This window comes from Oncorhynchus clarkii, chromosome 6 (genome assembly GCF_045791955.1).
Source record: "Oncorhynchus clarkii lewisi isolate Uvic-CL-2024 chromosome 6, UVic_Ocla_1.0, whole genome shotgun sequence".
Lineage (NCBI taxonomy): Eukaryota > Metazoa > Chordata > Actinopteri > Salmoniformes > Salmonidae > Oncorhynchus > Oncorhynchus clarkii.
Genome location: NC_092152.1, coordinates 24,970,173 through 24,984,914, shown reverse-complemented (window position 1 = coordinate 24,984,914; position 14,742 = coordinate 24,970,173). Strand labels below are relative to the sequence as shown.

At 42.7% G+C, this 14,742-nt stretch overlaps 1 protein-coding gene across 11 annotated transcripts in view; it reads right to left on the bottom strand.

The window, feature by feature from the left end:
• LOC139410860 (RIMS-binding protein 2-like) overlaps positions 1–14,742 on the bottom strand; it is a 134,087-nt gene that overhangs the window by 23,728 nt on the left and 95,617 nt on the right. For 10 of the 11 annotated variants that reach the window (XR_011634541.1, XM_071156460.1, XM_071156450.1 and 7 more), the window contains 8 exons: positions 14,572–14,622; positions 13,943–13,963; positions 11,002–11,043; positions 10,440–10,650; positions 9,500–9,654; positions 8,930–9,009; positions 8,135–8,244; positions 2,873–3,940 (listed from right to left, as the gene is read on the bottom strand). Coding sequence is in view for 10 of the 11 variants with exons in the window: in XM_071156460.1 (XP_071012561.1) it covers positions 2,873–3,940; positions 8,135–8,244; positions 8,930–9,009; positions 9,500–9,654; positions 10,440–10,650; positions 11,002–11,043; positions 13,943–13,963; positions 14,572–14,622 (1,738 nt within the window). In the remaining variant the exon portion in view is untranslated. The remainder of the gene's footprint in view (positions 1–2,872; positions 3,941–8,134; positions 8,245–8,929; positions 9,010–9,499; positions 9,655–10,439; positions 10,651–11,001; positions 11,044–13,942; positions 13,964–14,571; positions 14,623–14,742) is intronic. The other variant, XM_071156455.1, reaches the window with a different exon arrangement.

Sequence of the window (14,742 nt, the reverse complement as noted above, 5' to 3'; positions counted from 1 at the left end):
AACAGAGCAGTGAAGAGCAGAGCAGAGCAGTGAAGATCAGAGCAAAGCAGTGAAGGTCAGAGCAGAGCAGTGAAGAGCAGAACAGAGCAGTGAAGAGCAGAGCAGAGCAGTGAAGATCAGAGCAGAGCAGTGAAGGTCAGAGCAGAGCAGTGAAAATCAGAGCAGAGCAGTGAAATTCAAAGCAGAGCAGTGGAGATCAGAGCAGAGCAGTGGAGATCAGAGCAGAGCAGTGGAGATCAGAGCAGAGCAGTGAAGATCAGAGCAGAGCAGTGGAGATCAGAGCAGAGCAGTGAAAATCAGAGCAGAGCAGTGAAAATCAGAGCAGAGCAGTGGAGATCAGAGCAGAGCAGTGAAGATCAGAGCAGAGCAGTGGAGATCAGAGCAGAGCAGTGAAAATCAGAGCAGAGCAGTGAAATTCAAAGCAGAGCAGTGGAGATCAGAGCAGAGCAGTGGAGATCAGAGCAGAGCAGTGAAGATCAGAGCAGAGCAGTGAAGATCAGAGCAGAGCAGTGAAAATCAGAGCAGAGCAGTGGAGATCAGAGCAGAGCAGTGAAGATCAGAGCAGAGCAGTGGAGATCAGAGCAGAGCAGTGAAAATCAGAGCAGAGCAGTGAAATTCAAAGCAGAGCAGTGGAGATCAGAGCAGAGCAGTGGAGATCAGAGCAGAGCAGTGGAGATCAGAGCAGAGCAGTGAAAATCAGAGCAGAGCAGTGAAATTCAAAGCAGAGCAGTGGAGATCAGAGCAGAGCAGTGGAGATCAGAGCAGAGCAGTGAAGATCAGAGCAGAGCAGTGGAGATCAGAGCAGAGCAGTGAAGATCAGAGCAGAGCAGTGGAGATCAGAGCAGAGCAGTGAAAATCAGAGCAGAGCAGTGGAGATCAGAGCAGAGCAGTGGAGATCAGAGCAGAGCAGTGAAAATCAGAGCAGAGCAGTGAAATTCAAAGCAGAACAGTGGAGATCAGAGCAGAGCAGTGGAGATCAGAGCAGTGAAAATCAAAGCAGAGCAGCGAAGTTCAGAGCAGAAGACACCCAGAGCAGAGCAGTCTGAGAATGTGCATCAATACATCTTAAATCACATTTCACCACTAGATGAGTGTCAGCAGAGATATAGCTACTCCTTTCTGAAGAGGAGGATTCAGCAGTAGACATTCTGAGCATTCTGAGCACTCAGCTGTTTTAGTCATTCAACTATGAATATTATAAAGCATGAGTGTCAGTGAGGGCTCAAATGTGCATTTAAATCATCTCAGTGAAACCCTTCCATCTATTAAAATTCATGCAGAGAAAAACCAGTAGGAACTTGTACGAACCCTTGTATGAACCCTTGTATGAACCCTTGTATGAACCCTTGTATGATGTTTTGGTTGCATGATACATCCAGTTATTTCTAACCATCTTTGTTCTCAACATGAGCAACATATTCCAGTCAACTGGACTGGCTAGGCGGAGGGCACGAAGTGGGTCATGTAATTGGTGACTTCATCCACAGGAACAAGGTAAATTTCCAATAATTGAAAGCATCTCAAATGCTGTCTTAACCTCACAATGTGATGGTGGAGCTTGATAAGATAAATGCCCAGTGTGTTCCCTGTTGCTGCTGCCTAAACACATAAAGCTCCCAGTACAGCTGTCCTTCCTGTCCTGTTCTGTCCTGTCTCCTCCCTCTCACCTCTTCCTGACCTCTGCCCTTCCATTAGACTCAAGCAGTCACTCACACACAGCAGGGCTAGTCAGTACATTCAGGTCAGCTCAATTCATTTCAAGGTTGCGTAAATGTACAGTTGAGAGTTCGCAAGCTTGTTCTTAAGTCATTATTTTAAACACAAATTCATTTTCTTTTTTTTATTAACACTTATTACTAATGTCCAGACAACAGAGGGAAATAATTGGTAGTGTTCTTTATAAGTGGTTGAAAAGTTAAACCTAGCAGCCAGTGGGTTTAAGGGCGCTGGCAGACTGTATGTATAGTAATGACTGTGCGGTCTCTTTCTCTCTCTTCACTCCCTTCTCTCTCTCTCTCTCTCTCTCTCTCTCTTTCTCTCTCTCTCTCTCTCTCTCTCTGTCTCGTGGCGTGTAGAGCTGTATTGGGTCTCAGGGGAGACCAGTCACACAGAGCTACAGAACATACACTATTTACACACATTAGGCATCTAGAGTTTCTCTCTTTCTCCCCTACCGACTCAGTTTTCACTCTCGTCCTCTGATAATATGCAGCCTTCTGCAGCAAACGCTCCCTGGATGTCTATTCATCACACTTCTTTTTCCCCTCCATCTTTAGCGTGCGCCTCTCTTATCAAAGCCAGCACACACAAATCCTTGAAGGCAATCAAAAAAAGTGACTGAGAAATATGAAAACAAGCCTTTAGATGTCTGTCAGGTACAAGGTTGTAAATATAATGGGCTCAAAGCTTGTCAGAGCTAAAGTAAATAGATTGCTGTGTTTACGCCAAATTGCCAAAGGCTTTTTAGCCAGAAATGGTTTTGAAAGCAGGAGAACACAGTGAAAGTATACGGCTGTGCAGGCTGGATATACAAGAGGCAGCAGAAGCAGCAGGAACTAACTACAATTGCACTGCATGCTCAATGCACCCTGAAGAGACAAACAACCAGGCCAGTTATGCTGAGTACACCTCTTTGGGAGACTGGAAAGATGACTAAGTGTGTGTTTTAACCAGTGGAGGCTGCTGAGAGGAGGACGGCTCATAGTAATGGATGGAACAAAAATGGAATGATATCAAACACATCGAACATGTGATTTACTTTGGTTTGATAACCATTCACTGCATTCCAGCCATTATTATGAGCCGTCCTCCCTTCAGCAGCCTCCACTGGTTTTAATGATGGGAGAAAGGGAGAGATAGTAGGTGGGCTGACCTGCAGGCTGGGTGCAGAACTCCACAGAGATCTCCCTCTTGTCCCTGTGCTCCAGGGGCATCTGCCAAGGTATCTGGTGTGTCCGCGCCACGGCCTTCACCTTGTAAACGGTCATGGGCTTCAGTTGGAAGAACTGGTACTTGTAGGCCCCTGCCTTCACCATGTCATACTCAGCCTCGTTCAGGAAGATGGTGTGGCTGTAGTTGCTGTTGCTAGGCTGCCAGGAGAGCTCAGCAGAGACCTGTGTGATGTTGTCCACCCTCAGATAGTAAGGAGCCACCACCACATCCTTCCCCACTAGTAGAGTGCAGCGCAGCTCGTCAGATGGGCCCCGCTCTGTGATGCTCTGTACCGAGATGCGGTAGGTATTGGTGGCCAGGTTAAGTTTCTCGATAAGCGACTTCGTCTTGCCCCCAAAGGGCACGCTCATCCTCACCTCCTTGTCCACCAGGACGTTGTAGCCACTGATGGAGCCCCAGCCGGGCGGCACCACCGGAGGGTCCCAGCACACGATCACACTCTTGGCCAGCTGTTTGATCAGATTGATACGGCGAGGGTAAGGCACAATATTTTCACCAATCTCGTCAATGCTGACATCCAGGGTCCCTGTCCCATTGCTGCAGGAACCCATGGAGCCCAGGAAGTCCATGCCCAGACTACTGCTGCCCAGGCTGGTCAGAGTGCTGCTCAGACTGGAACCCAGTCCAGTGGAACCGTGACTGGAACCGTGAGTGGAACCCAGAGTGGAACCCATGTGGCTACCCAGAGTGGAACCGTGAGTGGAACCCAGAGTGGAACTGAGGTTGCTCCCCAGGTTTCTCTCAAGGTTTCTCTCCAGGTTTCTATCTAGGCTAGGCCCCAGGTCCAGTTTACTGTCAGATAGCAGGCTGCTGATGCTGCTCAGGCCCATGCTGCCAAGCCCTGTGGAGCCCAGGCTGCTGTGGTTACTACTGAGGTAGCCTGACTCTTTGGCCCCGTCCCTGTGCTGAGCAGAGGGCATCTTCTCATCCTTAACAAAGTCCACAAAGTTGGAAGGGACAAGTCCCTGCTGTCCATCCAGCAGCTCTCCTGAGGAACAGAGAGAAAGCAGTAAGTATTACTATTAACAACAACACTCACAGTGAAGAGCAGTAAGTAGTATTAACAACTCTCACAGTGAAGAGCAGTAACTAGTATTAACAACACTCACAATGAAGAGCAGTAAGTAGTATTAACAACAACACTCACAGTGAAGAGCAGTAAGTAGTATTAACAACTCTCACAGTAACGAGCATTAAGTAGTATAAACAACTGTCACAGTGAAGAGCAGTAAGTAGTATTAACTACAACTGTCACAGTGAAGAGCAGTAAGTGGTATTAACAACTCTCACAGTAACGAGCATTAAGTAGTATAAACAACTCTCACAGTGACGAGCATGAAGTAGTATTAACAACACTCACAGTGACGAGCAGTAAGTAGTATTAACAACTCTAACAGTGACGAGCAGTAAGTAGTATTAACAACTCTAACAGTGACGAGCAGTAAGTAGTATTAACAACTCTAACAGTGACGAGCAGTAAGTAGTATTAACAACTATCACAGTGATGAGCAGTAAGTAGTAGAGGTTGACCGATTATGATTTTTCAACGCCGATAACGATTATTGGAGGACCAAAAAAAGCCGATACCGATTAATCGGACGATTCTTAAAATGTATTTGTAATAATGACAATTACAACAATACTGAATGAACACTTATTTTAACTTAATATAATACATCAATAAAATCAATTTAGCCTCAAATAAATAATGAAACATGTTCAATTTGGTTTAAATAATGCAAAAGCAAAGTGTTGGAGAAGAAAGTAAAAGTGCAATATGTGCCAGGTAAAAAAGCTAACGTTTAAGTTCCTTGCTCAGAACATGAGAACATATGAAAGCTGGTGGTTCCTTTTAACATGAGTCTTCAATATTCCCAGGTAAGAAGTTTTAGGTTGTAGTTATTATAGGAATTATAGAACTATTTTCCCTCTATACCATTTGTATTTCATTAACCTTTGACTATTGGATGTTCTTATAGGCACTTTAGTATTGCCAGTGTAACAGTATAGCTTCCGTCCCTCTCCTCGACCCTACCTGGGCTCGAACCAGGAACACATCGACAGCAGCCACCCTCGAAGCAGAGTTACCCATCTATCCACAAAATCCGCGGCCCTTGCAGAGCAAGGGGAACAACCACTCCAAGTCTCAGAGCGAGTGACGTTTGAAACACTATTAGCGTGCACCCCGCTAGCCATTTCACATCGGTTACACCAGCCTAATCTCAGTAGTTAATGGGCTTGAAGTCATAAACAGCTCAATGCTTGAAGCATTGCAAAGAGCTGCTGGCAAAACGCACTAAAGTGCTGTTTGAATGAATGCTTATGAGCCTGCTGGTGCCTACCATCGCTCAGTCAGACTGCTCTATCAAATCATAGACTTTGTTATAACATAATAACACACAGAAATTCGAGCCTTAGATCATTAATATTGTCGAATCCGGAAATAATCATCTCGAAAACAAGACGTTTATTCTTTCAGTGAAATATGGAACTGTTCCATATTTTATCTAACGGATGGCATCCATAAGTCTAAATATTCCTGTTACATTGCACAACCTTCAATGTTATGTCATAATTACGTAAAATTCTGGCAAATTAGGCAGCCCAAACTGTTGCATATACACTGACTCTGAGTGCAATGAACGCAAGAGAAGTGACACAATTTCACCTGGTTAATATTGCCTGCTAACCTAGATTTATTTTAGCTAAATATGCAGGTTTAAAAATATATACTTCTGTGTATTGATTTTAAGAAAGGCATTGATGTTTATGGTTAGGTACACATTGGAGCAACGATACGCACAGCATCGATTATATGCAACGCAGGACACGCTAGATAAACTAGTAATATCATCAACCATGTGGAGTTAACTATTGATTGATTGATTGTTTTTTATAAGATAAGTTTAATGCTAGCTAGCAACTTACCTTGGCTTCTATTGCATTCGCGTAACAGGCAGGCTCCTCGTGGAGTGCAATGTAATCAGGTGGTTAGAGCTGTAAGTAGTATTAACAACTCTCACAGTGACGAGCAGTAAGTAGTATTAACAACTCTCACAGTGACGAGCAGTAAGTAGTATTAACAACTCTCACAGTGACGAGCAGTAAGTAGTATTAACAACTCTAACAGTGACGAGCAGTAAGTAGTATTAACAACTCTCACAGTGACGAGCTGTAAGTAGTATTAACAACACTCACAGTGACGAGCAGTAAGTAGTATTAACAACACTCACAGTGACGAGCTGTAAGTAGTATTAACAACTCTAACAGTGACGAGCAGTAAGTAGTATTAACAACTCTAACAGTGAAGAGCAGTAAGTAGTATTAACAACACTCACAGTGACGAGCAGTAAGTAGTATTAACAACTCTCACAGTGACGAGCAGTAAGTAGTATTAACAACTCTAACAGTGACGAGCAGTAAGTAGTATTAACAACTTTCACAGTGACGAGCTGTAAGTAGTATTAACAATACTCACAGTGACGAGCAGTAAGTAGTATTAACAACACTCACAGTGACGAGCAGTAAGTAGTATTAACAACTCTAACAGTGACGAGCAGTAAGTAGTATTAACAACTCTCACAGTGAAGAGCAGTAAGTAGTATTAACAACTCTCACAGTGACGAGCAGTAAGTAGTATAAACAACAACTCTCACAGTGACGAGCAGTAAGTAGTATTAACAACGCTCACAGTGACGAGTAGTAAGTAGTATAAACAACTCTCACAGTGACGAGCAGTAAGTAGTATTAACAACTCTCACAGTGATGAGCAGTAAGTAGTATTAACAACACTCACAGTGACGAGCAGTAAGTAGTATAAACAACAACTCTCACAATGACGAGCAGTAAGTAGTATTAACAACACTCACAGTGACGAGCAGTAAGTAGTATTAACAACTCTCACAGTGACGAGCTGTTGGACTAGTTGGACTAGTTAACTGTAAGGCTGACAAGGTAAAAATCTGTCGTTCTGCCCCTGAATGAGGCAGTTTGTGTTCTTAACTGACTTTCCTACTTAAATAAAGATTAAATAAAGGTGTACATTTTATTTGTTTTTATCTGCCAAATCTGTGTCCAAAAACACTGATTTCCGATTGCTATGAAAACTTGAAATTGGCACTAATTAATCGTCCATTCCGATTAATCGGTCGACCTCTAGTAAGTAGTATAAACAACTCTCACAGTGACGAGCAGTAAGTGACATTAACAACAATACTCACAGTGAAGAGCAGTAAGTAGCATTAACAACAACACTCACAGTGACGAGCAGTAAGTAGTATTAACAACTCTCACATGGATGAGCAGTAAGTAGTATTAACAACAACTCATAGTGAAGAGCAGTAAGTAGTATTAACAACAACTCATAGTGATGAGCAGTAAGTAGTATTAACAACAACTCATAGTGAAGAGCAGTAAGTGGTATTAACAACAACTCACAGTGAAGAGCAGTAAGTAGTATTAACAACAACTCATAGTGATGAGCAGTAAGTAGTATTAACAACAACTCATAGTGAAGAGCAGTAAGTGGTATTAACAACAACTCACAGTGAAGAGCAGTAAGTAGTATTAACAACAACTCTCACATGGATGAGCAGTAAGTAGTATTAACAACTCTCACAGTGACGAGCAGTAAGTAGTATTAACAACTCTCACAGTGACGAGTAGTAAGTAGTATAAACAACAACTCTCACAGTGACGAGCAGTAAGTAGTATAAACAACAACTCTCACAGTGACGAGTAGTAAGTAGTATAAACAACAACTCTCACAGTGACGAGCAGTAAGTAGTATAAACAACAACTCTCACAGTGAAGAGCAGTAAGTAGTATAAACAACAACTCTCACAGTGACGAGTAGTAAGTAGTATAAACAACAACTCTCACAGTGACGAGTAGTAAGTAGTATAAACAACAACTCTCACAGTGACGAGTAGTAAGTAGTATAAACAACAACTCTCCAAGTACAGTGAAGACTAGAGAGGACAATCGTAAAAGCCACATTAGCACTGATTGATCCACAACTGCCTAATTCTCGTCTCTTCGAATGCCCATACAGTAAATACATCCCATAATCCATGCTGTCTCTTAGCAGCAACAATCATTCTGCTCTGAAATTATAATAATTTTTAAATCATGTGAATTGGTTTTTAAGAGAGAGAGGGTAAAACACAGTGAGATATCAGACCTTCATAGAAGCCGTCATCATCCATGGTCCCATACACGTAGAGGTACTTCCCTGCCACCAGGGGGAGCTCTGCCTCAGGATGCTCATTGGGCCCATTACAGGGGTTATAACTGGGGGAAAGAAAGAGTAAAGTACAATAGAATCAAGCTGATGAACTCGCTGCGTTGCTCCTCTGAACCAAACACAAGTGGATATGTGTCCAATTATCTCAGGCTAGATGATGAATTCAGGTTCAAAAAGGTTCAAAACCTAGGATCAAAATGAGACAATTATTAAGCACAATATTAGGAACTGTGTATGGACAATTAGCTTCTGTCAAAACTTGATGACATTGTGATGGGAAAGCAGAGTAGCCTAGCTAAATAGTATCCGAGCAATTCCAAACAAATCCAAGCACAGTTACATTTTTGCCACAAACACTGCAGTAGCAGTACCCTTGTGTAACTCTGTGATAGGGGAATTGCTGAGTGCTGCAATAAAAAACTAATATAAAATATAACATTTTCCAACAGACTAAATTTTCCAACAGGCTAAATGAGATAGAAAAAAACAGTGGGGGTGGACAGCACTGGGTTCCATTCATGTATTTGCCTTTGTTCTAGGGGATTCCAATTATTTCAGCTGACAGTTCATTTTATTTGGTGAGAGCATAGCACTGCATCATTATTAAGAGGTGAGTTCAAACCACAGTGGGACAATGTAGGTGGAAAACACTTCTGAAAAGTGCTGTGCAGGGATGCATTTTTAATATAACACTGTAGTGTAAGGCATCTCAAAGCTGCTCACTCCTCTCACCTGTACCGGGCGATGCACAGACGGACCTTGCCTGTGAACCTCTTCTTGGTCCTAGTCGTTGAGCTTAGTTCTTTGTCCATCTGATAAGAGAGAACCAACCTTGAGAGATGTAACAACCAAATTACATTTATTTTTGTTTTCATGGTGGACATTTCTATGGTGGAAATCAGTGGGATGATAGCAGAGCCTATAAACATATCCTATACACACTTGGTAAACCTGCCAAACCTCCCAGCAGAGGAGAGTAAAAGGAAACAGATAGGATGGGGTGTGAAAAGGCCTTTCTGCATCACTGTGTTTCCTCAGTCCTCTATCTCCACCTGAGTGGGACTTCAGCTTATACTTTCAAAACAGGAAGCAATTTTGAAATCATGTAATAAATGCTGTAATTATGTAACAGTGTAATTAATGCTTTACCATCTTCTGAGGAGTTTTTTGAAAGGGCAATCAAGCTATTTAGGTCCATCTTGATTAGGCTTATATAATCAGGGCTAGAGGGGAGGGAGGGAGGGAGGGAGGGAGGGAGGGAGGGAGGGAGGGAGGGGGAGGGAGGAACCTAGTAGGACTCACCTCAGTGAGGAGGGCCCGTTGAGAGCTGCCAGTCCGGCTGCTGCTGCGGGTGAGGAATGTTGGCTTTACAGACACGAGCTCCGGCTTGTCCCCACAGATCTGGAGCGGTCGGATGAACTCAGAGATCACAGATCTGCTCAGCGGACTCTCATTGCCTGCGGGCAAAACAAAGGAAGAGCTAAGATCTGAAATATGACTGCGCCTGCTGAAATCATATTTATATCTGTGCGTAGCACTAATGTCCAAAATGGAGTGCAATATATCACATACAATTATTTATCCATTTCATCATGTGATCGTCATTCATCGTTATTATCACCATTCATCATCATCATCATCTTCATTATCCTCCATACCTCATTTGATTAGATACCATTAAAAGTAATAGATAACATTGTAAGAACCAACAGCACAAACAACAGATGGATACAACCCATTAACAATTAGGAAAATAATCATCCTAATTGCATTAGTATTAAAAAACATACAGATCCTTATGTAATCAGAAGGAGAGTTAGATTCCAGGCACAGGCCCAATGTAAACGTCAGTATTATTATTTAAGTCAACAACAAGAATGTGCCAAGCAGTGGTAAAGGCTATGTCATCCAGTACCCTGATTGATTATTTCATTAGGCTACTTGCTCTATGTTGAGCCACGTACGTCACAAGCACGGCCTCCCAGACCTCCAATTTCAGGAGCAGCTGCACGTTTGTCTTTCCATCCTCATAATACTGAATTGTTTATTTCAAATGTATTTTGGCGTCATTTTGCGAGACTAAAGCTTTCCGCCGCTTCCACTGTCTGATTTAACAGATCAAACATCCACATACAGCTCACAGATGACTGAAATCACATTATTATGGTCTATGGCTGTGGTCTATGGCGTACATAATGTACACAGACAAGCTAAAACAAAGCTCTTCTGCGATTCGTCTAACCTTTCCCTGTGGGGGCGGCCAGCCCGTTGAAGAGCTGGGAGAGGGATTTGTTTGGCGATCCAGGGGATTCACACACAGTTAAGGGATCGGTGCCACTGCCAAGGGTATCAAACTTTCCGGTCTGTAGCCGGAACTTCTCCAGCTCTTTGGACAGGAGGTTGAACTGCTCACTTTGTGTCCGACATTTCTCCTCCAGCTCTCTGACTTTGGCCTGGCGACAGATAGCGAGTGAGAGAGAAAGACAGAGAGGGGGAAAAAAGGAAGGAAGAAGTAGAGAGACAAAAGAGAAGAAAGTAACAGAAGGAAATAAAGTGAAAGAAAGAGAAAATCTGAAACCCAAAACTGTATATTTGTATAAATACACACACAAAATTAGGTAGGATGAGATATTGGACTTTAAATTACAGAGAAAAGGGAGTTGACACCTTAAATTTCCTATCAGGTAAAATACAGTCCAGTCATAAACACCTAATCTAGTCACAGTACGCAGATCACATGCAGGACTACAGTTAATGCACATTATTCTATAGAGCAGCCTCTTGTTAAGAGGAAGTATGCATACCAAAAACTGCACTGTGTTCAAAGCGCGGGGAATGCTCCTCAACTTCATTGCACAGAGATAGTAAAATAAAGGCAAGAGTCATCATCATGAGTTACGAAGCCGACAAAAGAGGGGCAACAGCAATTAAAACATCATAGAACCATGCAATCAAATCCTTGGCTTTCTACAGTGAAATACTGTCTGTTCTCCACACTGGTCCGGAGACTACGGTACAGTGGGAGAATAGGCAGGCCTAGCAGAAACCCCAGGGGTATCCAGCTCAAGATCTTCCCTTGGGCAGGAGTAAGTATTGAGTGGTAAGCATCAAATGGAGACAGACAACCCCTCTTCACATAAACCCAAATCAGCCCCTTCATCAGACCACCCTGAGAGCATTGCTGAAGCTACCATGTTGTCATTTGCTGCACACTTTCCCCAAAGCAGTGATGCCTAATGTCTGTGGCGTTTTATTCATGACTTTCATGCAGACAAGTTATTGTTTGTCAGCACGTGAACATGCTGTTAGAGGAGGATTAGCATTCGCAATCACTGCATATGATTCAATGGGTTGATGCATTAACACAGAGGGTGGTTAGCCTTTCACCATCTTAAAGCCCTCCCCTGGGTGTATGACCAGTCCTGTAGTAGCCTTGTGAAACATGCTGCCCTGCATGCAACTCCAACCAGAATGAACGGTTACAATGTCCTCATAACATCAATTGTTTCCATTATGCCAGCATCTAAACACAATTCCTCAGACATTAGAATGATGCCATAACTAAAATGGAGGCATAACTCAAATTAGTGATGATGAGAGCGATTGTCTGATGGCCTCTCCTATGTCCCAGTCAGGCCTTCTGTCTTGTTGTGTCCTGTGACAACCCCTTCCCCAGTGACTGTCCGGTAACAGAGCAGGCTCTGAGCCTAGTGGAGTGTGGATGCCTACACATGCATTGATGACAAGCTGAATGGAGGATGCGAGTGTGAACATTCATTGTGTGGCTAGGACAGCCTTGCTTTTGGAAAGCAAACATTCAACAACTGAAACATGTTTCTGTCTGCACAGATACAACAATACAACTATGCATCTTTTTGTAAACAATCATTTGTTCTTAATTGACTTGACGGGTTAAATAAACGTTAAATCAAAATAAAATCATGAACAGCAGCTAGCTACAACAACAAAACTGTAGCAATGAATTATTGAGTAGCCATTGTTTCACCTCAGTATATGACTTGTTCAGCTCTTGAATCTTATGTTTCAAAATGAAAATACAGGGCATTTGGAAAGTAATCAGACCAGTTCACAATTTCCAAATGTTGTTACGTCACAACCTTATTCTAAAATGGATTAAATTGTTTTTTCCCCCTCATCAATCTACACACAATACCCCATAACAACGAAGCAAAAACAGGCTTTTAGAAATGTTTGCAAGTTTATAAAAAATAAATAAAAATGAAATATTACATTTACATAAGTATTCACACCTCTTTTTGGGTATGACACTACAAGCTTGGCACACATGTATTTGGGGAGTTTCTCCCATTATTCTCTGCAGATCCTCTCAAGCTCTGTCAGGTTGGATGGCTAGCATTACTGCACAGCTATTTTCAGGTCTCTTCAGGGATGTTCGGGCCACTCAAGGACATTCAGAGACTTGTCCCGAAGCCACTCCTGGGTTGTCTTGGCTGTGTGCTTAGGGTCGTTGTCCTGTTGTCCAGTCTGAAGTCCTGAGTGCTCTGGAGCAGGTTTTCATCAAGGATCTTTCTGTACTTTGCTCCCTTCATCTGTCCCTTGATCCTGACTAGTATCCCAGTGCCTGCCGCTGAAAAACATCCCCACAGCATGATTCTGCCACCACCATGCTTCACCGTAGTGATGGTGCAAGGTTTCCTCCAGACGTGACGCTTGGCATTCAGGCCAAAGAGTTCAATCTGAGTTTCATCAGACCAGAGAATCTTTTTCTCATGGTCTGAGAGTCCTTTAGGTGCCTTTTGGCAAACTCCAAGTGGGCTTTCATGTGCCTTTTACTGAGGAGTGGCTAGCATCTGGCCACTCTACCATAAAGGCCTGATTGGTGGAGTGCTGCAGAGATGGTTGTCCTACTGGAAGGTTCTCCCATCTCCACATTGGAACTCCATCAGGTTCTTGGTCACCTCCCTGACCAAGGCTCTTCTCCCCCGATTGCTCAGTTTGGCCTGGCGGATCTAGGAAGAGTCTTGGTGGTTCCAAACTTCTTCCATTTAAGAATGATGGAGTGTGTGTTCTTGGGGACCTTCAATGCTGCTGACATTTTTAGGTACCCTTCCCCAGATCTGTGCCTCGACACAATCCTGCCTCTGAGCTCTACGGACAATTCCTTCAACCTCATAGGTCAACTGTGGGACCTTATACAGACAGGTGTGTGACTTTCCAAATCATGTCCAATCAATTGAATTTACCACAGGTGGATTCCAATCAAGTTGAAGAAACATCTCAAGGATGATCAATGGAAACAGACGCACCTGAGCTCAATTTCGAGTCTCATCGCAAAGGGACTGAATACTTGTAAATAAGCTATTTATGTTTTTTTATTTTTTTACAAATTTGCTAAAATTGTGTAGATTCATGAGGAGGTTTTTTATTTAATCCATTTCAGAATAAGGCTGTAATGTAACAAAATGTGGAAAAAGTCAAGGGGTCTGAATACTTTCCGAATGCACCGTAAATCTAACACAATATCTCCCGCCAAAATCTGATTATGAAAGTGACCTCTTGATGGACTGCCACTTTGGTGTGGTGTATGCTTAAAATGTGACTATCAATTGAATCCCCAAAACATTGCCCTTCCAATTCTGAAATGTCATTCCATCATGATTTACTTTGAAAGAGCCAAAAACTAGGGGGATATATGCCTGATGTATATTGTATTGTACAGGCAGAGATGGAAATATCAAGTAAACAAAAACAATTCTGAAATACCTGCATGCTGTCCAAGTGGTTCTGTATATGCATAAAACACACACCAATAACACAGTGAAAAAGAAGATGTAGGAAAGAAATGAAGCACAATTACACATATGAACACTCATACACACCTTCAAATCAAAACAGAAGATTTTCCGTGGCACTCATGCAAAATTATTTGTTAATAATAATAATAAACAACCACACATTTTAAATAATATAATGATCAATAACGATGTATGTCGATATAATACTGTTTGTATATACTGAATACACATTTACAAAAACACAATAGCTAATGTGTCATATCAAAAGCACTCTTCCGTTCTTATTTCTGCACTGCTAGTTACAGTTTAGACTTTCAAAATCATCAAAATAAAGTCGTCATGGGCAAGAATCTATTATTCCATTTGGCCTTAGTCTTTATGCATGCCACATTCACAACCTTCAACAGAGTGAACAGGGTCTCACAGACAGAGCCAGTAGAAAATGACCCTGGGCTCACACATGTCCGACTGGCAGGCTGAGCCGTACACACACACACACACTCCAAAAGCAGACACACACGCAGACACACACAAACACACGCACACACAACATGGCAGGCCAACCTCCTGTCACCCCCCCAGTGCCCAGACACTCACCTCTAACAGATGGACAGCTCCCTCATGCTCCTTCTTAGCCTCAACCTGAGCCTGTAAAACATAACATCTGTGTTACATTCAAAACACATACAACCCATTATTACCTCAACAACTGGATCATTGGGAACTGGCTGGACAGCACGCAAAAAAACACTCAACAAAATGCTGTTT